Below are 27381 nucleotides of genomic sequence, written 5' to 3' on the forward strand. Positions count from 1 at the left end.
ATTTATGAGACACACACCTACGAACGCGACGGTGTCCTTAGTGTGGTGAAAATGTACGACGGGTTTAAGGGTTCTTTGGGAAACATATTTTCACTTTGACTAAGCAGAAAAGGAATTATGTTTTTTTCAGTTGAAGAGATTTCGAACAACTGAACAAAAATTATATTTAAAACGTCCACAAAACGCACTACTCCCCACCAGATGTCACTGCCAGCCGGCAAACGCCCAAAACTAGGCAACACGCCGCAGTCGTTCGCACACATTCACATAAATTCGCACATGCCAGCTGTACCATAACTCAGCCAAAGTGGAAAAGTGGTTACATTTTACAGTCGGTTATAATCAATTTAAGACTCGGCACATTACGTGACAATTTTCTCCCCCATTTTGCCGCCACTTTTCCATGTTTTCACCCCACAAGAGTAAAATTCTGCAGAAATAAAGCAATTTCTGGATGGTCCTCTTGTACCGCACAGCTGCAGAAGCCAACAGGGAAATGTCCCAAGAAATAGGTGAAATTTTAACGACACGTCCTGCTGCTCGGCTCGGTCGTCATCCCTTTTTGGCCTGGTTTCGACTACCGGGGAGGTTCGTACGCAGAACTGGTAGTCGTCGGCAACACCTGGGCCCCGTCTAAATTGACTTGCTCGTTGCTTCGAACAATCAACCACCTGGCCAATCTACGGAACTCTGGAGGAGTCAACTGGGTGACGTGGATTTTGAAGCCAGATGTGGTGTTGCTTCATGTACTGAATTTCGAAGAAGAGAAATTCATCTCTGACTCCTGGATTAGGTGATGAGATATGGAAACACATTATCAAATTAGGTTGGGATCATTAAACGTTTTCGTTTTCAGAACGTCGAACTGTAGGACTTTGAATTGATCAAGTTTTCTAGGAAAAAATAGTTTCGAGAAAAAAAATATTAAACAAGAAACAAGAAACAAAAAACAAGAAACAAGAAACAAGAAACAAGAAACAAGAAACAAGAAACAAGAAACAAGAAACAAGAAACAAGAAACAAGAAACAAGAAACAAGAAACAAGAAACAAGAAACAAGAAACAAGAAACAAGAAACAAGAAACAAGAAACAAGAAACAAGAAACAAGAAACAAGAAACAAGAAACAAGAAACAAGAAACAAGAAACAAGAAACAAGAAACAAGAAACAAGAAACAAGAAACAAGAAACAAGAAACAAGAAACAAGAAACAAGAAACAAGAAACAAGAAACAAGAAACAAGAAACAAGAAACAAGAAACAAGAAACAAGAAACAAGAAACAAGAAACAAGAAACAAGAAACAAGAAACAAGAAACAAGAAACAAGAAACAAGAAACAAGAAACAAGAAACAAGAAACAAGAAACAAGAAACAAGAAACAAGAAACAAGAAACAAGAAACAAGAAACAAGAAACAAGAAACAAGAAACAAGAAACAAGAAACAAGAAACAAGAAACAAAAAGCTCTCTTCTCAACTTTCAAAAGACCTCAAAATATTCCAACAAACGAAACCTTAATTGACGATTCGCAGGTTTTACACACCGCAAAATCCCAAAATTTACACCTATTTCTTCTCTCTTTTTCATTTTTTTTCCAGGCTGGCGGTACCTGTCGGTGGCCATGGTCTTCGTGGCCACGGCGATGCTCTGCAAGGAGCAGGGCATCACCATCACCGGCGTTTGTGCAATTTACGAGATCTTCGTCGCCCAGAAGGTGAGTCCAGTTTGCGTTTTGTTTGTCCTGGGGAGGGAAGCTTGGCAAAAAGAAATCACACACACAGAAAAATGCCTTCAGTCCCTGCCCCACACGCAAAAACAAACAAACAAGTCCAAATTAAGTGATTCATTTTAATCATTTTTTTTTTCCTTCGCCAAGGGAAAACGACGAAATGAAAGTCGGAACGATTTGCGTGGGGAAAAAACATAGGATTTTCCTTCCCCAACCCCATTTGTCCTAACCTTAAGCCCTAAGCCTAACCTCTAACAAATTTTTTTGTGCTGTTTGCTCCCCGGCGGGTTAAAGAAAAATAATCCGGAATTCGGGTCAACCCGGCTGACTGAGGGGCGAGGAGGGGGCAAGAAAACAAAATAATTTCAACAATTTTGGTCAATTTCCCTCGCCGAGCGTGCCTTCCTCCACCCCTAAGGAGCGCATTCCTCTTACCCCTCGGAGTGTGAGATTTGCCACAGCCTCGGAGGAAATTCCACTCTGACCTTTGTTTTTTGGTGGGTTTTGATTTCACTTTTTTATGAAACACTGAGAAATTACAAAAAAAAATCATTTTCAAGCAAACAACAAAAATGATTTAAACTCAAACATTTTTCTCAGTGCACAAATTCCCCTTGGCTCACCAAGGAAATCAACCTCGGGGGCAGAAAAAACAAAACAAAACAAAACCCACCGAGACCGCCAAAGAAAAACAGCAGCAGCATTTTCATTTTCCGTGGCGGTGCCATTTTCCGGGTGGTCGTCGCCGCAGAGCGCGTGTTTTCCTTTTTTCTTCAGCCTAGAGCAAAGAGGAATTTTAATTCATTTGGGACTGGAGGGTAAAGGGAATGCAACAAAAAGAATATTGTTTTATATTCCAATGAGTTTTTATGACCACTGTGCTGACCAAAGACCAAAACCCAGAGGAAATTTCATGGTTTTGTGTTTTGTCTGCTAAAATTCGTTTTACTTAAATGTTATAAATTTTTGAAGAGTTTCATTAAGCAGTCGATTTTTAAAGTTTGAGCGAGTTTTTCACCAATGTGTAACAGGTCGTATCGAAGTGCTCCGATTAAATGAAAATTTCAGCGTTTGTTTGTCTATACATGAGATGAACTCATGCCAAATATGAGCCCTCTACGACAAAAGGAAGTGGGGTAAAACGGGCTTTGAAGTTTGAGGTCGAAAAAACATAAAAAATCTTAAAATTGCTCGCATTTCCGTAAAACTTCATCAATTCCAACTCTCTTAGATGCATTCGAAAGGTCTTTTGAAGCACTTCAAAATGAGCTATAGACATCCAGGATTGGTTTGACTTTTTCTCTTAGCGTTTGCAAATTACTGTCAAAAATTGTTTTTTTTTAAACCTTAATATCTTTTTGCAACAGTTTCCAACACCCATACTCCCAAAAGTCAAATGATAGGTAATTTCATGGACCATAAGCCTACGGTATTAACTTTTTGGCCAATCGCAGTTTTTCTCATAGTTTTTCGATTTCTCTATAACAAACATTTTGCAACGTTAGTTATTGCCCTGAAGGCCTCCATAGCGGCACTTTTTGGTCTCAACTTTGTCATATTTGAAATCCTTGGAAAATTTCACGTTAGTTAGAATTATTGGAGTTGTAAATTTGAGTGGAAAAATTGCCATTTAAAATGAATTAAAATATTTTTTGCAATTCCGTCTTGAAACTACTTACTTTTCCTGTCATTCTTGAACGACGAAATAGCCTTCTTTTCTGTACCAAAAATCACAGAATGGAATAGCAACACTTTCCAAAATAAATGCTGAAAAGTTCTACTTTTCAGCACTCAAATGGGTGCTGAAAAGTTGAACTTTTCAGCACTTGTTTCGAAAAGAAACACTTTTCAATTTTTTTTTTTGATTTAAACGATTTATTGACAAAATACATGAAAATTTGACATAAAATTTCACTCAGTGTGTGTTTTTTGGAATTGCAAAAAATGTTGTACGGAACTCGTTGCAAAACTTGATTTTTTCAGCACTCTTCGTATTTATCCAACTCGGTGAACCTCGTTGGATAAATGTACCACTCGTGCTAAAAAAATCATCTTTTTGCAACTTGTTGCATAAACTACTATTTTAACAATTTGTTGGATTAGGAGTAAAACAGATTTTCGCCTACTTGATACAGCATTTGACGTATTAATCATAGGGTTTATAAGATTCTAATTCTATTCTATTCTATCTATTTCTTTTTTCAAAAATGTTTTATTTAGTTATTTTTTTAAATTAAAATTACAACTCCAATACATCTAACTTACGTGAAATTGTCCGAGGATTCCAAATATGACAAAATTGAGACCAAAAAGTGCCATCTTCTTGGCCTACAGGGCAAAAACTAACGTTGCAAAATGTTTGTTCTAGAAAAATCGAAAAACTATGAGAAAAACTGCGATTGGCCAAAAAGTTAATACCGTAGGCTTATGGTCTATTAGATTACCTATCTTTTGTCCTATGGGAGTATGGGTGTTGGAAACTGTTGCAAAAAGATATTAAGGTTTCAAAAAAATCCATTTTTGACAGTAATTTGCAAAAGCTAAGAGAAAAAGTCAAACCAATCCTGGATGTCTATAGCTCATTTTGAAGTGCTTCAAAAGACCTTTCGAATGCATCTAAGAGAGTTGGAATTGATGAAGTTTTACGGAAATGCGAGCAATTTTAAGATTTTTTATGTTTTTTCGACCTCAAACTTCAAAGCCCGTTTTACCCCACTTCCTTTTGTCGTAGAGGGCTCATATTTGGCATGAGTTCATCTCATGTATAGACAAACAAACGCTGAAAGTTTCATCCAAATCGGAGCACCTCGATACGACCTCTAGAACAAACCGAGCAATATTTACAAATACTGCCTCTTAATTCTTTTTCAGAATTCGTGAGATATTTAATTCATAAAAGGAAGAAAACATATTTTTTTCAAATAATCTTGAATTAAAGCGAACGAAATGGTTACTTTTGTATTGAGCTTTGTAGAAAAGTGTTCTAAGTACCTCTAGAAGCAGTTTATTTGGTATGTTTTGGAAGTTAATAAACTATACTTACAAAATTGTTGATTAAAAGGATTATTTATATATTTTCATAGTGTTGTGAAATTCTCAGCAAGAATTCTAAAACTTTTCGACTTTTTTGAATTCTAAGCATAGTTTTACATTCATAAAAAAAAATGTTTGAATAAGGCCGTTGTAAATATTATTCAAAGTTTATGCCGAACCCTTCCTCGGCTATAGTCAGAGTTGAGGAACATAAACTTCAAAAACGTTGCTTAATCCACCTTTAGGTGGGTGGTGCCTTCCTTACATTCATAAAGTTACACTACAGAGCCTTAAAAAAGAGTTTAAACAAGACTTATTTTTATCAAAATATCTGAGATCCGGCCTAAAAAAGTGTATAAATAACACTTAAGTGGTTATAACTTTTGATAGGGTTGTCAGATCTTCAACGTTTTAGGCTCATTGGAAAGGTCTTTTGATTACCTATACAAAGACAGGTCGCATGGTGGATCAGGACAACGTTTTCATCAAAATATTTGAGATCCGGCCTACAAAAAGTGCATAAATAACACTTAAGTGCTCATAACTTTTGATAGGATTGTCAGATCTTCAACGTTGGAAAGGTCTTTTAAATACCTTTCAAAAAATGCATAGCATGACAAGTTTTCTTACAAAAACCACCCTTTTTACAATCTTCCGGACTTTATTCGAAATCGTTTTTTAAGCATAACTTTTGAAGTACTTTACTAAACTTCATAATATTAACTAGGGTCTTGTGGGACCCCAAGACAGATCGAATGAGACCAAAACGGTCGAAATCGGTTCAGCCAATCCGGAGATAATCGTGTGCATATTTTTCGGTGCACGGACTCACATCCAGACACACGCACAGACATTTGTACAGAATTTGATTCTGAGTCGATAGGTATACGTGAAGGTGGGTCTACGAGGTCTAATAAAGAAGTTCATTTTTCGAGTGATTTTAAAGCCTTTCCTCATTGAGGTGAGGAAGGCAAAAAGAGTTTGCAACGGTCTATCATGTTCAAAGAAATTTGTCAACAGGATTTTTTTTTCAATTATAAAGGCATATTTTGTAAAATATTTATCTTAGTAAATTTGGAAAAAAGTTTTCATTCTTCAAATTTGCTTTTGATGGCAATTCAAAACCACATTTTGATTTAAAAAAAACCTGTTGAGCTTCAAGCAGTTGTGTAAATGTTTTGAAGTTTACCTCAAATATAATATCCATGCTCCATTTGACGTAAATAATTCAAATTGTAGAATTTATCAATAAATTTTAAGAAACACATTGTTTATCAAAGTTACCCTTGGTTTGGACGTATATATTTTCACACAACATTAGAAAAAAATTGAAAAAAAAACTTTCAAAAAAATTGAACATTATCTGGCCATAAAAGGGTAACATTGTACTAGTTTTTTTTAATTCCTCATTATAGTAATGTTTCAAAATTCTAAGGAATTTTTGTTAATTTTCATATAACCAAAACTTTTTTGAGGGTTAAATTTGTATTCAAGAAAATGTTTGTAAATTGGTGTTAATCTAAAAACGAAGTAAACGAGATTTTTGGATGCGCGACAAAAGGTCAAAAGTGAACAAAAGTCGAATGCCAAAGGTTGCATGGACAAAGGGTCGCATGGATAAAGGGTCGATAGTGAAATAAAGGTCAAATGCACAAAAAGTCGAAAGGAAAAAAAGTACAAAATTTTGGTAAACTGTAGCAATTCTGTAATATTTTTGAAAATTTTCTAGCATTGAGCAAATGTATTTAAACATAGGCAGACTTCTATAATATTCTGTATAAATACGGATTTTTTGTTAGTTTTTTTTTTAATTTTCTATCATGAGCAATTCTTTTAAACTTAAACCATGATTTCCAAATTTGTTTTTCAAGAATTTTTCCGTTTGTAAAAATAGAATCTTTCAAACATGAGCCGCTCTTCAAAAAAATCATGTCTGACTTCTAAATATATTTTGAGAGCTTTTCCATTCTTTTAAAAAAAAAGTTGTTGGTAATTATACAATTTTCTTCTGTTTCTTTTTTTAAATCAGTTCCATTTAAAATATTGTTGTCTCTTCTTTTCAAAAATTTCCGAAAAAAATATTGAGAGGGGCCTAAACAAAACTCCTAATTTTTTAGAAAATGTTAGTGAAATAAGGAAGCTTTTCCATATTTGTGGTTTCATGCTCATCCAAAAAAATGAAGGAAATAATTAAAAAAAAAACGTTCGACCTTTTGTTAAACTTTGACTATTTGTCTATTCAACCTTTTGTCTTTGAACATAATGTCATAGATTCAAATTTATCTAGTTTTTTTAAACAATTTCCTATAACTAATTCCACATTTGTTTTTAAGTTATGACCAAAACATTTAACTGAATTGTCTTTTACATAAAAAAGCAAAATAATTTATGATACTAAGGGTCTTTCGAATCATTATTAATTGAAATTCCTTAAAGAAACATCATTAAAAATTCTAAATTATACAGTCTAAAGTATTTTGATTGTTAAATTTTAAATTTCAATCATTTAGGCCGATGCAAATATTTTTCAAAGTTTTTGTCCCTCGGCTCGGGCCGGGTTTGAGGGGGGGCAAAAAAATAAAAAAAATAAAAATGTTGAAATAACAAGCCATAGTTTCAACATTTGCACGGAAAAGGTGTTTAAAAATGTATTTAACACTAGTTAAGTTATTTTGCAATCATTAGTTTTCGAAAAATGCTAAATTTGACGAAAACCAAAATTTTAGCGAAAAAAAATTTTTTGCGATAATAAACATCGAAAATTTTCAAAAATTCAAATGATTTTTAAATCAACCAAAACATGCTAAAAATGATTCTAAGCGCAGGGGAATGCATTCAAAATTAATTTCAACTGATTGCACTTAAATTTTCATTGAAATATTAGAGTTTTTTGAAAAAAAAAAATTTTTGCCCCCTGATTTTTCGAGCCAACTTTGAAGGGGGGGGGGGGCAAAAACCTAAAATAAAATTTGTACCAGCCTTATTATTTCGCAAAAAAATGTTTATTTATAATTATATTCGAACGAAGTTTTTTTTTACAATTTTTGATGACTTAATCCTATAAGCTGTTGTGTTACAAATGTTTATAAGACCTTAAAAACTCTAGAAACCTTATTTCATATAAAAAAAATTATATAAGCAGTTGATTTTCTGACAAAAATTAAGATTTTCTGTTAATTCTAAAAATTTTAGAGCAAAAATTTGAATTTTCTGTTAAAGTATTTTCAAAACATTTTGAGATGTTTTTTAATTATTTTTTTCATGTAGTTTATTTTTTTCATTTCCCTTGTCATTTAAAGGAACATTTGTTCAAAGTCCCACGAATCAAGTCAAATCACAAACTCATAGATAGAATAGGAGATTTGAAAAAAATAGTTTTTGGCGAGTTTTCAGGTTGGGAGTTGAGCCAAGTTGCCAGATGAATGTGAAAATGCCTGATTTTCAAGTGCCCCACATAATAAAACTGTCACAAGAATTGATTTTAGTTGAAGAATACCATGAATTTTCCAAACAAAATTTTCCTGTTTGTAATTGTTGATGTTTGGCTTGCCATATTTTAAAACTTTTTAGCGACACTTGGCCAGATTCTTTTTATTTTTGAGGGTTTATGAACAAATTCAAAGATTTCTCAGTAATTTTGTAAATTTTAATAGTCTACTTTATGAGTAAAAAGGTTACAAACTATTCTTTTGCATATGTTTGCCATTAATCAACCCATCATTTTCACCCAAAATCCAATCGATTCCTGCTCGACATGTCAGACTGCAGTTTGATTTCCAATTCAACACCACCGAACATCCTAACCACCCATCATCCAATCAGTTATTCCAATCAGGGCACCACACACAAATCCAAGTTTCAAGTCCAAGCTCAAGCCCCGATATTATTCACAACTGGTCAGATTTACACGCCATAAACAGGTCAAATAAACCCCGGGAACCGAACTAGCCGAACGTCAGCGCGAGGGCTTTTCCGAGGACTTTCCACCATCAGCTAAATAATTCTAAATAAATTTGTTGGTTGATGAGTGAGAGGGGGTGTTCTGTGCAGTGGGGTGAAGTAACAATGATTACTTACTGGGCACGCTGGTCAACCACCACTGCGACCTTAGTTGGCTGTGCATTATTATGCGATGGTTCAATTACAGGAATACTCCGGCAAGTACTGATTTTGTGGAGAGCCATGCGTCTCCATTGAAATTGGCTCGAAGTAAAATGTTTCAAAGCTGTTTGATGGAGACGCACGGTTTTTCAAAAAATTCTGTTTTATCTGAATAATTTTACTGGATAAATCTAGATTCACTGTAACTTTCGACCAAATGTCCCATTCGGCATCCCAACGCAGCAAGCTTTGGCTTCGTCCACCATGTTTGAACTTCATGCCGGTTGTGCAGCTGCTGACATGTTGGATTTCATATCCTGCGGGGACCATACTCAAACATAATACAAAGTCAGTCACCGGTGGCCGGCCTGCAGCAGGCCGGCCCCGCCACAACACGCAATCCACATCATAGTTGGCTCCAAGCAGCGGGCCTTGTGCGATTGCGGTTTCTAGTCCGGTGGTTTCCGTCGTTGGTTGTTTGTAGTGTAAAATTAATTCACGGTAATGGCCGACCGCAGCATGGTTTTCGTCACCCTCTCTTTGGCGTACTGGCGAAGGGAAGACCTCCCAGGACCCCATGGCTAACTTGATGATGGTCAGTTCGTCTCCGTTACAGAGCTGTGAAAAGTTGTTGTGGTTGTGGTTTTGCATAGTTTTGACCAGAAAGAAATGTTGTACTTTTCAAATAAATAAGAAAGCAATAATATTTCAAATGTTTTTGTTGGTATTTCAAAACGTACTAATAAAATTTTTTTCATCGTCATCAACAGCCACTGCAACCGTATTTAATTAGGATTCAATTTGGAACCGATTTCAGGTGAAAATGATTATAAACCGTATGGATGGCTACCCGCAGAGGCTTTATTTGAGTTATTTTCATACAAGTGAAAAACAAGGGTGTAGAAAGCTACAAAGGTGGTGCAAAAAGATTTTATATTTTTAAAGCTAATCAAATCCTATTCCACAGAATTTTCTTATAAAGAATTCCATACCCTGGAAATCCATTTGCCAAAATATCATTCCTTAAAACGACTCATTTTCGAGATTTGTTTGATTTGAAAAAAATGAAGCTTTCAAGATTGAAATCATCAAAGATTTCATAATTTTAGGATTTTAAGATTTTAGGATTTTAAAAGAGTAAGAATTATACATTTCAAAATTCATGATTCCAAGATTTGAAAATTTGATGATTTCTCTGGTAAGTTTGCATTTTGTCGTAACAGCCAACGCGTCCTCCGCCACTTAATTGATTATATTTCTCTGCAACACATCAAACTTTAATTGTTTCTCAGTAAAGAGCAATAAGTGGACGTTATGATTTTATGATTTTATGATTTTATGATTTTATGATTTTATGATTTTATGATTTTATGATTTTATGATTTTATGATTTTATGATTTTATGATTTTATGATTTTATGATTTTATGATTTTATGATTTTATGATTTTATGATTTTATGATTTTATGATTTTATGATTTTATGATTTTATGATTTTATGATTTTATGATTTTATGATTTTATGATTTTATGATTTTATGATTTTATGATTTTATGATTTTATGATTTTATGATTTTATGATTTTATGATTTTATGATTTTATGATTTTATGATTTTATGATTTTATGATTTTATGATTTTATGATTTTATGATTTTATGATTTTATGATTTTATGATTTTATGATTTTATGATTTTATGATTTTATGATTTTATGATTTTATGATTTTATGATTTTATGATTTTATGATTTTATGATTTTATGATTTTATGATTTTATGATTTTATGATTTTATGATTTTATGATTTTATGATTTTATGATTTTATGATTTTATGATTTTATGATTTTATGATTTTATGATTTTATGATTTTGTGATTTTATGATTTTATGATTTTATGATTTTATGATTTTATGATTTTATGATTTTATGATTTTATGATTTTATGATTTTATGATTTTATGATTTTATGATTTTATGATTTTATGATTTTATGATTTTATGATTTTATGATTTTATGATTTTATGATTTTATGATTTTATGATTTTATGATTTTATGATTTTATGATTTTATGATTTTATGATTTTAAGATTTTATGATTTTATGATTTTATGATTTTATGATTTTATGATTTTATGATTTTATGATTTTACGATTTTATGATTTTATGATTTTATGATTTTATGATTTTATGATTTTATGATTTTATGATTTTATGATTTTATGATTTTATGATTTTATGATTTTATGATTTTATGATTTTATGATTTTATGATTTTATGATTTTATGATTTTATGATTTTATGATTTTTTGATTTTTTGATTTTATGATTTTATGATTTTATGATTTTATGATTTTATGATTTTATGATTTTATGGTTTAATGATTTTATGATTTAAAAATTTGAAGATTTGAAGATTTGAAGATTTCTGTAGTTTTTTTTTAAAAGGTCCAATAAACCAAATTTCCTGTTTTTGCTTTTTGGGTGTTTTTGAAACCGCCTTGAGTCAGGGGTATTCAAAAACACCCAATAAGCAAAAACTGAAAATTTGGTTTATTGGTCCTTTTCAAAAAAAACTCCAGATTTGAAGATTTGAAGATTTGAAGATTTGAAGATTTGAAGATTTGAAGATTTGAAGATTTGAAGATTTGAAGATTTGAAGATTTGAAGATTTGAAGATTTGAAGATTTGAAGATTTGAAGATTTGAAGATTTGAAGATTTGAAGATTTGAAGATTTGAAGATTTGAAGATTTGAAGATTTGAAGATTTGCAGATTTGAAGATTTGAAGATTTGAAGATTTGAAGATTTGAAGATTTGAAGATTTGAAGATTTGAAGATTTGAAGATTTGAAGATTTGAAGATTTGAAGATTTGAAGATTTGAAGATTTGAAGATTTGAAGATTTGAAGATTTGAAGATTTGAAGATTTGAAGATTTGAAGATTTGAAGATTTGAAGATTTGAAGATTTGAAGATTTGAAGATTTGAAGATTTGAAGATTTGAAGATTTGAAGATTTGAAGATTTGAAGATTTGAAGATTTGAAGATTTGAAGATTTGAAGATTTGAAGATTTGAAGATTTGAAGATTTGAAGATTTGAAGATTTGAAGATTTGAAGATTTGAAGATTTGAAGATTTGAAGATTTGAAGATTTGAAGATTTGAAGATTTGAAGATTTGAAGATTTGAAGATTTGAAGATTTGAAGATTTGAATATGTGAAGATTTGAAGATTTGAAGATTTGAAGATTTGAAGATTTGAAGATTTGAAGATTTGAAGATTTGAAGATTTGAAGATTTGAAGATTTGAAGATTTGAAGATTTGAAGATTTGAAGATTTGAAGATTTGAAGATTTGAAGATTTGAAGATTTGAAGATTTGAAGATTTGAATATGTGAAGATTTGAAGATTTGAAGATTTGAAGATTTGAAGATTTGAAGATTTGAAGATTTGAAGATTTGAAGATTTGAAGATTTGAAGATTTGAAGATTTGAAGATTTGAAGATTTGAAGATTTTCATTTCCACGTAGGCTCATTGGTTTAATTTTGCTGAAAAGCATATTTTTTGAAATTTTGCTCAGTTTTATTTTTTATTAAATTTTAAAGAAACCTCACAAATAATCGCCAATGTTCAAATATTCCCACCACCTGGCACCACGCGCGAACGCACCGCTGCACCTAAAATATGCCAATAGATGGCGCCATGTTTTTGAATGTTATCCCCTCTAAAAACCTCCCGCCAAACCGGCGGCGCGGTGCAGAACAAAAATCCCAGTTCCCGGTGCACACGGTGGGAAAAACACCAATTTCCACCCTAACTATTCACATGTTCAAAATATATGTATGACTTCGGTGAGTGGTGTGCGGGTTTTTCGAGCTCTAAAACCAGCAGCCAGTCTCTATTTGGGAGCCATGTTTGTATCAAAACACATGCAAACACACACACACACTTCCGGTGAAGTGAGCAGTGCACACGTGGGCAGCCATGTGCGAATTTTGGTCACCAATTTAGCGCGGCTTTCGGAGCTCGGAGTGCGTCACAACGGTATTGATTACCTGGCGGATGAAAATTCGACAAGGTGTTCCCCACCCTCAGAAAGGAGCCTTATCCCATCAACAAGATCCTTTGCCACTAACAAATTTGTTCAACAGCTGAATCCTGCCAATCTCGTCGCCGTCGTCTGGTTGTTTGTTTACCCGAGCACTGACAGCACGACCAATTTGGCACAACCCGTCTGCAATGCAGATACACTGTACGCTCACCACTCCTCCGCCAACCTTGCAAACATTCAGCCAGACGACGGTGGCAACAAACTAGAAAATTCGCGATTTGCACCCTCAACCCTATCACGAAACGAAACGCAGCAGATTGGCAGCAGCAGCAGAGTCTACATCGAGGCGCATTTGTCCCGCAAGCCAATGAATGTTGCTGAATTTTGCGACAAAAACAGAAATTTTTCCGCTTCGGCGATGGATTCGTGGCGAAAATAACGAGAAATTGCGGAATTACGACCGAGTGCCAGCATTTGGGGTTCGGGACAAACAGTTGACGACTGACAGCAATTTGACAGGGTTGATTAGTTGACAGAAAGACTTACCTTTTGAACGGCAAACACGATTAATTCACTAACACTAAATTCACTTCATCAATGATTGTTAGTGGTATTTATACTACAAATTTGAAGTCCGTAATCGAAATCGAAATAATTTGGTTGTGTCATGTCAAACCCAAACCTTCTCAAACCTTGGAATGTTCTTCATTCCGTAAAGCAAATTCCACAAAAGAAGCGACCTTCAAAGCGTTAACTTTCAACTGGCTGAATAATGAATTTAAAAACTCCTACAAGCTTCCCCCATCGTCAAAAATTGACTTCCTTAGAACAGAATCCCAACAATAGCCAATTTCCACTGTCGGCGAAAATCGACGATCCATTGTTCCGCCACAGTCCATTGTCTGCGCTCAGGCATGCTTCTGGAGCGCAATTCCGTCGGAGATTGTTCAATGTTCACTGGATCGGGAACATTTCCGGCGTACACCTCCAGGACAAATACCACGTTTAAAGAGTGGTGTGTGCATCCAACTAAATTCAACCGATTTTCCCCCAAACAAAAAAAGGTCAAAATTTCACTCACAACAACAGGTCAACTCTTCGCGTGTGTGGTCACCTGAGGTCAGGATCTCCCAAAACCAGCACCCAAATTTATTCATATTGTTTCCGGCTGGGTGACCCCGGTCTGCTGGCTTCGTCAAGCGCCTGAAATTATGTGACGAGCACAAGACAGCGCTGCCCAGAGGACAACATCACCGAAATTGCACCAAGGGACGTCACCAGACGGCTGTTCCAGCGGGCCGAGTGGCGGAAAATTTATTATATTTCCGAGTGTTTTTCAACCGCGCCGAGTGATGGCCGGTCGTTCAACGGCAGCACCAGCACCGTTGGGAGACCGAAAAATTAGAGGATGACCACACCAGGGGTCGACCGGACGGTCGACACACCACTTGTGACAGAGTGTCAAGCTCAACCGCTGACGACCGGATGGATGGACCGTTTTTCAGTGGACAGTGGGATTGAGCATCTGACAGGGATTGAGTTGACAGCGATTTTCACTTTTGACTCTGGTTCTTGAACTTTCATATCACTTTTGAGACGCACCAAAAACTTACCTGAATTTAATCTGGAACAAAATTTGGATCATAAATTGATCCAGCTTAACCTAAATTGTCACCAGTACTTACCGAAATCCTGGCTATAGCACTTCAAACGAGCCAGGTTTATAGTCAGATATTAGACTTTGAAGTCCGTACTTGAAATGTCAATTGATAAAAATTAGCTTTGAGCAGTTTTAATTTATCAAATAATTCTAAAGCAGCAAACTAACTTAAAATTTTAAGTCTGTACTTGAAAAGCACCTCAAATTCAACTTTGACCGTGTATTTCTCAAAAAATCCCACAATCCTTCGGGGAAAACTCCCGAAAGTATACTACAATCTCCGCACTCGCCAAAGTCACACACCGTTTCGTCAAGCGGTCGTCGTCGACCCGCCCAAAACACAAAGTGCAACGGTGCAATATACATTTTAATTGAAATTTGTCACATCACAAAGGATTCTCCTCGGCGCGGAGAAGGCGCGCGCGTCATTCCGTCGCCGGAATAAAAAGAATCAATTAATGTTTCGCCTCCGTGCGATGATTTTGCGATGTTTTGGCGATGGGTATTGGAAAATTGATTATTGTGCTGTTTTCCCGGTTGATTGAACTCTTTCCAACCTTGTTCAAAGTGCTTGCCAAACAGTTTCGTCAAAACAGCACAAATGGTTCGGCCACAAACAAGCACAAATTGCTTTCCCAGTCCCACTTCCACCTGCTCAGACTTTGTATTTGACTAGCTTCCGGCTGGCTGCATGAGTGTTGCCAGGAACTCGTTTGTTTTTAATAACCCATTCCCCATAGCCGGGTTTTCCACTTGTGGAAAACTCCAAGCGCTCATGAATAGCTGGGTATTTTTCTTCCGCTTGTTGTCGTTTCATTTCTGTGCAAAGTTTGACAAAGTTTGTAGCGTCGGTGATGGGTAAACAATGCAATGTGCAATGCAGTTGTTCGGGGGAACTGCTATGGTAAATTTGCAATATCAATTTAGATGGGATGAAACCTTCAAAAATTCCAAAAATTCTAGTAAAAAATATCCTTTGAAGTACAGGACTTCATTTTGAGTCATTTGAACGAGGTATTCAGATTGACTCTTCTAGTACGGACTTCAAAATTGATATTTCGATGGCTTCAATGATGTGCAGTGAAAGTGATCAAATGTCGTCGCTGAGGTAGCTGAACAACGTGGTAAGTACTCCTGTCAACGCTGTCACTACTAAATGGCTTATTTGGAAATGAACAATTTGCGGACATAGATCTATATAAATCAAAACAATACACAAACTACAAATCACCTTCTTAAGAAATTCTAGAAAATGGGCATTATTTTAAAAAAATCGAAAGAAATAAGAAAATATTTTGGTACGCTAACGATAACAATATTTATACCGTTATCGTCGGGAAAGCTTTCTCTTAGTAAATATTTTTTTTGATATTATGGTAAGTTTCAAACTTCATAAAAATCACAAAATACCGTGTTTTTATAACATACTCAATTTTTTATAATTTGCAATATGAGTATCAAACGATTCGAAATTTTGCACGCATTATAACTGTTTTGGAGTTTTTTTTAATAAAATACTTAACTTTTCACAAAATACCGTATTGAGCATGAGCATGAGCATGAGCATGAGAGATCACCCATGGTTGCCCCTCCGTTGCTGAACAGAACCGTAATATCCTTTCAGCACTACTGATTATATGCTTCGACGATCTAGTGGTGTTTCCCTTATCAACAGCATGTATGAATGCGCTGAAAAGATAAAACACCATGATTGCTAAAGCTAGATCAGTTGCGAATAGGTAACAGTCATTGGCCACCAACGGCGCCCGCCATGTCAGTTTGTAGATCTCGATTTTAAGGGACGGGAATGTTAGTTGGCGCAGGTTGCTACTAGGGCAGCTGATTTACTCTGTGCTTACACCCCACAAGCGCCAGGAACCTGAAAATTTGTTAGTAGGATAGGGTGTTTGGTCAGGATTCACCATAGAAGATGATGATGCGACCCAAAATCATAGTGTTTGTTGAAAGGTATTATGTTTTAATCTCAAGGCAAGCAATCGGATGCTGCGGATGAGTCATTTCCCGTTTATCGGCTGTTAACTTTTAATTGAAATGGATTTATCTTAGACAGCCGGCTGTGGAAAGATAGAACCAAAATTATTTGTAATTAAATGATGAAGAATTTAACAGTCTGACTTTTTAATTGAGATGTTTTTACGAGTTTTACATGATTCATGTTTAGTGGGGTACTGATTAACGAAGCGAACGACGAATTACGATGTTTATCGAGCTGAAATGGTATGATAAGGTTTTGTTGTTATTGCACACCGACGACGAACGCGAAAAAACCCTGCGACCCGACCGAAAGGCATCGCAAATAAGACTGGCTCAATTGTCATCGATGACAACCAGAACCAGCCGCACTTTTACACACATACACGCACGCGAAAAAAAAAACAAAAAACACACCGACGACGAACGCGAAAAAAAAACACGACCCGACGGAAAGGCATCGCAAATCAAACTGAGGAAATGGAGAGAAAGAAAAAAACATAAAAAATAAAACCTAATCACATAAAACCTACTCACATAAAACCAATCACCCCATGCACACAAAGAGCGACACAAAAGAGACGAAAATTATCACACAAAAACAGGACTGCGCGTCCACCGAAGCACCGCACTTCTCATTAACTTTTCACAAAATACCGTATTTTCTCGAAACACTCAAATTTTTATAATTTGCAATACGGGTACTAACCCATTTAAAATTTTGCCTGTTTTTGAACTGTTTTAGAGTTTTTGAATTAAATACTAAAATTTTCTTAAAATACCGTATTTTCTCGAAATACTGATTTTTTCAAATTTGCAATACGGGTAACAATCGATTCGAAACTTTGCATGCATTTACACTGTTTTAGAGTTTTTTTTAGTTAATTACTCAAATTGTTATCATCCGCAAAATGCGTATGATTTGAAATTTTGCATTTTTTAAAAAAATTTAGAGCTTTCTGAATAAAATACTTAAATTTTCACAAAATATCGTATTTTCTCGGAAGTACTCAAATTTTTACCTTTCGCAATATGGGTTTCAAACGATTCGAAATTTTGCATGTATTTTAACTGTTTTAGAGTTTTTGAATTTAATATTTTCTCGTAATACTGATTTTTTTCAAATTTGCAATACGGGTAACAAACGATTCGAAATTTTGCATGCATTACACTGTTTTAGAGTTTTTTTAGTTAATTACTCAAATTTTTATCATCCGCAACATGCGTAACCTACGATTTGAAATTTTGGATTTTTTTAATTGTTTTAGAGCTTTTTGAATTAAAATACTTGAATTTTCACAAAATATCGTATTTTCTCGGAAGTACTCAAATTTTTAGCATTCGCAATATGGGTATCAAATGATTTGAAATTTTGCACGCATTTTCACTGTTTTAGAGTTTTTTTGAATGAAATACTGAAATTTTCACAAAATACCGTATTTTCTCGAAAATACTAAAACTTTTTTTATTTGCAATATGGGTATCAAATGATTTGACATTTTGCATGCATTTTCAATGTTTTAGTGTTTTTGAATGAAATACTCAAATTTTCACAAAATTCCGTATTTTGTCGAAAATACTCATTTTTTTATAATTCGCAATATGAGTATCAAACGATTCGATATTTTGCATGTATTTTAACTGTTTCAGAGTTTTTGAAATAAATACTAAAATTTTTATAATATACCGTATTTTCTCGAAAATACTTAAACTTTTTTCATTCGCAGTGTGGGTATCAAACAATTTTGCATGTATTTTAACTGTTTTAGTGCTTTTTAATAAAATACTTAAATTTTCACAAAATATCGTATTTTCTCGAAAGTACTCAAATTTTCAGCATTCAGCCATATTGGCTATCAAACGATTCGAAATTTTGGCATGTACTTGAACTGTTTTAGAGTTTTGATAAAAATACTAAAATTTTCACAAAATACTGTATTTTTCCGAATATACCCCATTTTGTAGAATTCGCAATATGGGTATCAAACGATTCGAAATTTTGCATGTATTTTAACTATTTTAGAGTTTTTTGAATGAAATACTTAAATTTTCACAAAATACCGAATTTTCTCGAAAAACAATTCAAAATGTTGCAGGTTTTTTCACTGTTTTAGAGTTTTTTTTTAGTTTAATACTCAAATGTTCACAAAATATCAAATTTTATCGAAAAAACTAAAATTTTCATAATTCGCAACATGAGTATCAAACGATTAGAAATTTTGCATGTATAATAACTGTTTTAGAGTTTTTTTTTTTAAATGAAAATTTGAGTACTTTCGGTTGAGTATTTTGTGAAAATTTGAGTCATTTATTCCATAACCTCTAAAACAGTTAAAATACATGCAAATTTTCGAATAGTTTGATATCCACATCGCCAATTATTAAAATTTGAGTTTTTTCGAGAAAATACAATATTATGTGAATTTTTGAGAATTCCATTTAAAAAAAAACTCTAAAACAGTGAAAATGCATGCAAAATTTCGAATGTTTGATACCCATAATGCAAGTTATAAAACAATTGTGTACATTAAAAAATACGGTACTTTGTGAAAATTTTAGTATTTATGCTTTGAAACTTACTACATTTAAAAAATATGTATATTTTAAGGGAACGCAGTGAAAATTCAACATGATATTGATAGATTAAGTCAATTCAAGAAAGATTTGAAAAATGAGTTATCATCCGTTATCGGCGATAAGATTATCGCCGATGGAATTATCGAAATAATTATAACAATACCCGGGCAGACGGTAATAACAAAATTCATGCCTTTTCAATAACAAATACTGTTAAAATAACAGAAAGTGTTTTGGAATCTCCTTGAAAAATCCATTTTTGCATAAGGGTATAATAACAGTTTATGTTATCATAACAAAATTTGTTATTAGTCTGATATTGATTGAATGCCAAAACAACCTTGGAATAACATTTATTGTTATGTAAGAATACCTCCAACTGTTATTGGGATGATCGGATTAGTTGTTAAAATAACAAAAAATAATAACAAAGATTTGTTCGAAAAATAACTGAAAATGTTATTAGTCTGTTATTACAATAACAACCCAATAACAAAAAAATCATAACGGCGAATAACAAAAGTTGTTATAAATAACGTAAAATGTTATTGGCCTAGTATTTTCAAATATCAAAAAATGTTATTCCCAAGTTTTTTCCGTCTGCTCGGGTAATGATAGATTTTAATTATCGTCCCGACGATAACGTTAAACATTATCGTCATCGTTAGACGATAATATTATTTACGATAATTCTATCGGTTAACAACCTTGCTAATTTGGTAAGTTGTATTGACTTGGTAAGTGGTACTTACTTAGAAAGTGGTACTCACTTGGTAAGTAGTACTCAAATGGTATGTGGAAGTCACATACGTGTAGTTCCATTTGTAAGTCAGTGTTGTTGATACTATCCTGGTACAATTGCTACCCCGCCACACAAAGCAAAACTTGTAATTGATCATCCACTCACCACACCCATCTGTGGGCAAACTTTCCTTTCAAACCGATCGGGTTCATATTTTAATTTTCCGCCATAACTCACAGGCCACACCGAAATCGACCCCAAGGTCTCGCCACAGCCATTCAATAAAAATCAGAACAATGGCGCGCGGGACAATAATGGCGCTTTTGAAAGAAGTTACAACCCGAAGCCAAAGCAGCTTAATCGAATGCGATTTATATTAAGAGGGTTATCGCCTTCGGGTGGAAAACACACACTCACTCACCTCCCTCCCCTCGGTTTGGAATCCAATCTTAAGGGTGGGGAACCTCCCCAAAATCCTTGAAAGCTTGGAGAGCAGTCAGCTTTTCGATGAAAAGACCAGGGCGCTCACAATGGGGCGACGTCGTGTTGAAGGCGATATCCAATGCAGTCAGCAGAAAATGCAACCCAAACCCAACTCTTTTGTACCGCCGGCGCCGGCGACCGGGGAAAGAAAGGAAAACTGATAGCCATTATGAAGCTTTGCGAAGGGAGAGGGGGTTGGATTTTGTATTGTGTGGAGAGTTTCCTTGAGTCTGGCGAAGACGTCACCAACTCTTTGTACGAGGCGTCTCCTGTTTGGATTTTCTGCTGGAACAAGTCGAGGACAAACTGCAGTCTTACAACGTTGCAGAACTTTTAAAGGGAAATCGATTTAAAAATGCTGTAGAAATTACTTCAGACCTTTTCAATTCTTGAAGCCAAGGGTTGCCCCGATAGAACCAATTTGCAACTGACCAGAGCACACATGCTCCAAAGTACCCCCTAACTACTGTTACCCCCTAACCAACGTACTAACTGTCTCAAACATACACACACTCACAAACTCGCCCGGAGTTTCCAGCCAATCGTTACGGGAATTGAGAAAATTTGCATTGAGATTGCAATTTCAGTGAGTTGAACTAGATTTGGCCACTTGCTGTACTGGCCGTTGCGTTTTCTCTGCTGGGACCACTCCTGCGGTAGATCGTTCCACGTCTCCTCGAAAGACGAACTCACTAAACTCTTAACAAAGAGGAGCAGAGGGTGAAGAGTGAGGAAAAAATACACTCAACAAAACCCCAAAACGATATTCCTCACATTTGCATAAAAGTTTAATGAGATTCGGTGTACTTTCATTATTATCTGGTTTCGAGAAGCGAACGAGAGAAAGTTGCTGCTCCCCTCTGAAAAGCCCGTGACAAACGAGACTTTTGAAGCGCCCGAAAAGTAGGAGAACCGACCAACCAATCCCAATTTCACTTTATTATACTTGCTTTTATGGCGCGCGCTGTTTGCAATTAATTTCAACTGTTTGGATTTTATCGCGAGCAAGTGTTTTTATGGGGCCATCCGGGGGCTTACTTTGGGGAGTCTACATGCAGGCGTTTGCGTCGTAGAACGCAGCAGGCGGCGGTGGCAGCCTTCGCACCAATGGGGAGTTAATCTCTAATTTGAGCCGCGGGAGTTTAAGCTTTATGGGCTCATTAAGTGTAAAGATAGCAGCGGGATGGGATATTGTTCTCTCCTTAATTAAGGATTACCTTGGCAGGTTATTAGAATTTAATAACCAGCTGCTCGGAAGGGTTAATGACAGTTTTGACAGCACTTTGACAGCATTGACAGGAGTACTTACCACGTTGATCAGCTACCACAGCGACGACATTTGAACACTTTCACTTCACTTCATCGAAATCTTGCTTGAAGCCTCTGATACTTAAAATTTGAAGTCCGTACTTGAAGAGTCAATCCACACGTCTCATTTGAATGATGCAAAACGAGGCCCTGGATGGTGAATTCAACTAAAGTTCCATTTCATCATCTTAGACAGCCTTCCAAGAATCTTCAGAATCCTTTCATTTCCCCCTCATATCAATCACATGATGCCATTCCTAACTCTCAACCCATCTCATAAAATATTGACAGGGCGCTCAATTTAAATCATCTGATTCTGGACTCCCCTGCACCCTGGAACTTTTCCCAGGTTGATCTTTTGAAGTCGTCATTTTGTCAGCTTTAAAACAGCTAAACTCCCCCCTTCTCAACTTCCATTAGGTCCACACCCCGTTTCAAAATCGCGACTTTGCGCGAGTTCAAATCGATTTCGCATCTCCATCAGAAAGTCATCAGCATCACTCTTCTAGCGTTGCTCTTTTCCGGTGCCAAATGTCGTCCTCGCCCGAGTGCGAGTGTGTTTTCGCGTTTCGAAATGTTTCCAACCTGACAGGCAAAACCACTAATTCACCCCCCCGAGAAAAACACTCATCCCTAGTGGAAAGAGCCACTCTCCAAACACCGCAAACCGGGGGGGCGACAGAGCGTCACCAAATCCGAATCTCCGGAAGAAGTGAACATTTCCGAGGACGACGGCCACCTTGCTGGGTTGCTCTTAGTCCAGCCAGGGCGTCGCGACGCCCTGCGACGACGACTTGGTTGGTTGGTTGGCGTTGGCGCCCAACTTTACACCAGCTGCGTCCATAATTTATCGGCGGGAGATAAACATTTTCACCACGTGCACCTACCCGAGGGAGGGATAACGTGGGGGGGGGGAGTGGGAGGGGCAAAATATGACTCCCAAAGTGCAAGCAACTCGGGCGGGATATAAGAGCTGGGATTGCACCACGTGTGTGATACACTAGTACCTTCTAGTACACGAGTGGAACAAGAAATGGGGCGAAAGTAGGGAGTGTAAGCTCTAAATTAGGTCTCACACTTGAAAGGTTGGTAGCCAGTGGTGACATTACAGTGTTGCTCAGTTGAAAGCCTTAGGATTGAAATCGAGATTTGGGAAAAACAATCTGATTTTGAAATGTACGTCGTGAATTGAAAAACGTCATTTATCAATAAAAAATGCAATTTTGTAGATAAGCTTAGCTTAAAAAGCTATAACTTAAAAACGGTGAACTTCAACGACATTTTACAAAAGCGTAGCATTTAGAGTTCAATTTTACATTTAAAACTATTTTTTTTAATTTCTTTATGGACATTTTCTACACTTTGCAAAAATAGTTTTTTTTTTTCAAAAAAAAACATAAAATAGCGAAACAAAACGTCCGTCATACCGTAAAGCTTAAAAGTTCACCCTTTTCTATCTTCTAAAACATATCAAACGACAAAAAACGAAGAGTTTTTATCACAAGTTTTTAAAAAGTGAGTATATTTTTAGGATGTAACTTTTTTTGGCTAAATTGCCGAAAATACCAAATCGACTTGAAAATCCCTTCTCGAGTTACAGATTTTTTAATGTTTTCATGGATTTTTTCTTGAACATGCCCCAAATTTGGATGGACACTTGTAGGAAGAAACTAATGAAGCAAAATGTCTAATACAGACATAAAAAATTGGTAGACAAAGTATAGTATAAATCAAAACAATACAAAAATCGTTATTTTAATCGTTTTTTTAATTATTTTTTCTAGAAATTCTAGGGTATAGGTACGCATTATTTAAAAAAAATAAAAAAATTCAAAATAGGAGAAAAAAAATTTAGCAAAATTTCTTAAAAAGCAATACAATACCAAAATTAAAATCAAAACTTTTTTTTAGGCGTTCTAGCAAAAGGCCATATTAAAAAACCTAAACAAAAAATAACAAACCTAAAAAAAATATTTTTGCATATTTAATTAATTGAAAAAAAGTTTATTTAAACATTGTCAAACATGTTTTCCGTGTACCTATTTTTTCCGAAAAGTCAAATCGATCAGAGAATTCCTTCAAAAGATTTAGTTTTTTTTCTAATATTCAATACAATTTTTGTATGGATAGCTAAAATATTACTATTTTTTTAATGGAATGGAAAAATCTAAAAATATTTTGGAAGTCAGACATTTTGTTAAAGAACTGCTTATATTTGAATGAATGGAAAAACTCACATAAATATTTTGACAATGAAGAAAAGGTTGTTTAAAAACAGAAACAAAGCTTACAAAAATTAAAAAAAATATAAATTGAAATAACAAGCCATAGTCTCAACAAATGAATGAAAAAAGTGTTTAAAATGCATTTTAAACAACTTAACTGTTTTGCAATCAATTGTTTTTTTTAAATCTAAGATTTGACGAAAACAAAAATTTTAGCGAAAAAAAGCTTTTTGCGGAACTGTAAATCGAAAATATTAGAAATTTCTAAAATTTTTGAATGAACCCAAAGTAATTGGGTAATGATTCTAAACGCTAGCTGATTGCACTGAAATTTCCATGAAATTTGGATCCTTTTTTGAAAAAAAAAATTTAGTTCGAAAAACAATTGAAAATGTTTGCACCAGCCTTATGTTTGAAAAAATTGAAAACACAAAAAAAAACGTTACTTAATCTACCTTTAGGTGGTTGGTGCCTTCCTCATATTCATAAAGTCAATACATTCAGTAAAAATAGCAACATTCCCCCTTAACATGTTTAACAAATCAACTTTATTACTCATTTCTTTTGATATGGTTCGCAGACCATCAATATTTCTGGCTCATCGGCAAGGTCTGATAAAAATACCTATCCAACGATAGTTCGCATGGAAGATTCAGACAATATTTTTATCACAATATCTGAAATCAAACCTCTAAAAGTGTATAAATAACACTTAAGTGCCAATAACTTTTAATAGGGTTGTCAGATCCTTGATGTTTTAGGCTCATTTGAAAGGTCTTTCGATTATCTAACTAACGATGGGTCGCATGATAGACCCGGACATCATTTTTACTGAAATATCTGAGATCCGGCCTCCAAAAAGTGTATAAATAACACTTTAGTGCCAATAACTTTTGATAGGATTGTCAGATCCTTGATGTTTTAGGCTCATTTGAAAGGTCTTTCGATTATCTTACTAACGATGGGTCGCATGATGGACCCGGACTGAAATATCTGAGATCCGGCCTCCAAAAAGTGTATAAATAACACTTTAGTGCCAATAACTTTTGATAGGATTGTCAGATCCTTGATGTTTTAGGCTCATTTGAAAGGTCTTTCGATTATCTTACTATCTGAGATCCGGCCTCCAAAAAGTGTATAAATAACACTTAAGTGTCAATAACTTTTGATAGGTTTGTCAGATCCTTGATGTTTTAGGCTCATTTGAAAGGTCTTTCGATTATCTAACTAACGATGGGTCGCATGATGGACCCGGACATTATTTTCATTGAAATATCTGAGATCCAGCCTCCAAAAAGTGTATAAATAACACTTAAGTGCTAATAACTTTTGATAGGGTTGTCAGATCCTTGATGTTTTAGGCTCATTTGAAAGGTATTTCGATTATCTAACTAACGATGGGTCGCATGATAGACCCGGACATCATTTTTACTGAAATATCTGAGATCCGGCCTCCAAAAAGTGTATAAATAACACTTAAGTGCTAATAACTTTTGATAGGGTTGTCAGATCCTTGATGTTTTAGGCTCATTTGAAAGGTCTTTCGATTATCTAACTAACGATGGGTCGCATGATAGACCCGGACATCATTTTTACTGAAATATCTGAGATCCGGCCTCCAAAAAGTGTATAAATAACACTTTAGTGCCAATAACTTTTGATAGGATTGTCAGATCCTTGATGTTTTAGGCTCATTTGAAAGGTCTTTCGATTATCTTACTAACAATGGGTCGCATGATGGACCCGGACTGAAATATCTGAGATCCGGCCTCCAAAAAGTGTATAAATAACACTTAAGTGTCAATAACTTTTGATAGGTTTGTCAGATCCTTGATGTTTTAGGCTCATTTGAAAGGTCTTTCGATTATCTAACTAACGATGGGCCGCATGATAGACCCGGACATCATTTTTACTGAAATATCTGAGATCCGGCCTCCAAAAAGTGTATAAATAATACTTAAGTGCCAATAACTTTTAATAGGGTTGTCAGATCCTTGATGTTTTAGGCTCATTTGAAAGGTATTTCGATTATCTAACTAACGATGGGTCGCATGATAGACCCGGACATCATTTTTACTGAAATATCTGAGATCCGGCCTCCAAAAAGTGTATAAATAACACTTAAGTGCCAATAACTTTTGATAGGATTGTCAGATCCTTGATGTTTTAGGCTCATTTGAAAGGTCTTTCGATTATCTTACTAACGATGGGTCGCATGATGGACCCGGTCATCATTTTTACTGAAATATCTGAGATCCGGCCTCCAAAAGTGTATAAATAACACTTAAGTGTCAATAACTTTTGATAGGATTGTCAGATCCTTGATGTTTTAGGCTCATTTGAAAGGTCTTTCGATTATCTAACTAACGATGGGTCGCATGATGGACCCGGACATCATTGTCATTGAAATATCTGAGATCCGGCCTCCAAAAGTTTATAAATAACACTTAAGTGCTAATAACTTTTGATAGGATTGTCAGATCCTTGATGTTTTAGGCTCATTGGAAAGGTCTTTTTAATACCTTTCTGAAAATGTATAACATGACAGGGTTTCTTACAAAAACCACCCTTTTACAATCTTCCGGACATACGCCAAAATCGTTTTTAGCATAACTTTTGAAGTACTTTACTAAACTTCATAATTTTCAATAGGGACTTATGGGACCCCAAGACGAATCGAATGAGACCAAAACGGTCCAAATCGGTTAAGCCAGTGCTGAGATAATCGAGTGCATATTTTTGGTGCACAGACCCACATCCCTACACACACACACACACAGACATTTGCTCAGAATTTGATTCTGAGTCGATAGGTATACGTGAAGGTGGGTCTACGAGGTCAAATTAAGAAGTTCATTTTTCGAGTGATTTTATAGCCTTTCCTCAGTAAGGTGAGGAAGGCAAAAACATACATCAAGCATGAACAGTTTGTCTGAAGGCTGGAAAAACTCAATGGATACTTTAGAACAGCGGTTCTCAATTCTAGTATATAAATCTAGTATCAATTCACAAAAATCATAATTTTGGCTATAATTTATGTTGAAAGATAAAAAAAATCATTACTAAATATGTTTCTACTATTGCAATAAAAGAACAAATTCTCAGCGATTTCTTTTTAACAATTTTTCAAAACCTGCTCTTGGTCAATGGATTGCAAATGTAGAAAAATTAAGATAAAGATTAGCTTATAACCGAAAAACCAGAAATCGAGGAAATTATAAAAAAAATGCACTGCTCATGTTTGAAAGAATGTCCATGATCATAAATTAAATTAAATTTTGATAAAAGGAGGAACAAGAAAAGGTTGTTTTACAAAAATGGAAAATCGATATTTTTTAGATGTTTTAGAAGAAAAAACTATAACGTTTGAAAGAATGAAATAAATACAGAATAAAATGGGAAGGGGATGGACCCAAAAAATAGTTTGGAAGTTATAGATTTTATTTGAAAGTAATGTTTACCATTACAAAAAAAAATGG

At 34.8% G+C, this 27381-nt stretch overlaps 1 protein-coding gene across 1 annotated transcript in view; it reads left to right on the forward strand.

Annotated features, from left to right (window-relative positions):
- LOC6051490 (protein O-mannosyl-transferase Tmtc3) overlaps positions 1 to 27381 on the forward strand; it is a 471860-nt gene that overhangs the window by 278948 nt on the left and 165531 nt on the right. Inside the window, exon 5 of the mRNA XM_038251901.1 lies at positions 1596 to 1711. Within this exon, the coding sequence (XP_038107829.1) occupies positions 1596 to 1711 (116 nt within the window). The remainder of the gene's footprint in view (positions 1 to 1595; positions 1712 to 27381) is intronic.

Source organism: Culex quinquefasciatus, chromosome 2 (assembly GCF_015732765.1).
Source record: "Culex quinquefasciatus strain JHB chromosome 2, VPISU_Cqui_1.0_pri_paternal, whole genome shotgun sequence".
Classification (NCBI taxonomy): domain Eukaryota; kingdom Metazoa; phylum Arthropoda; class Insecta; order Diptera; family Culicidae; genus Culex; species Culex quinquefasciatus.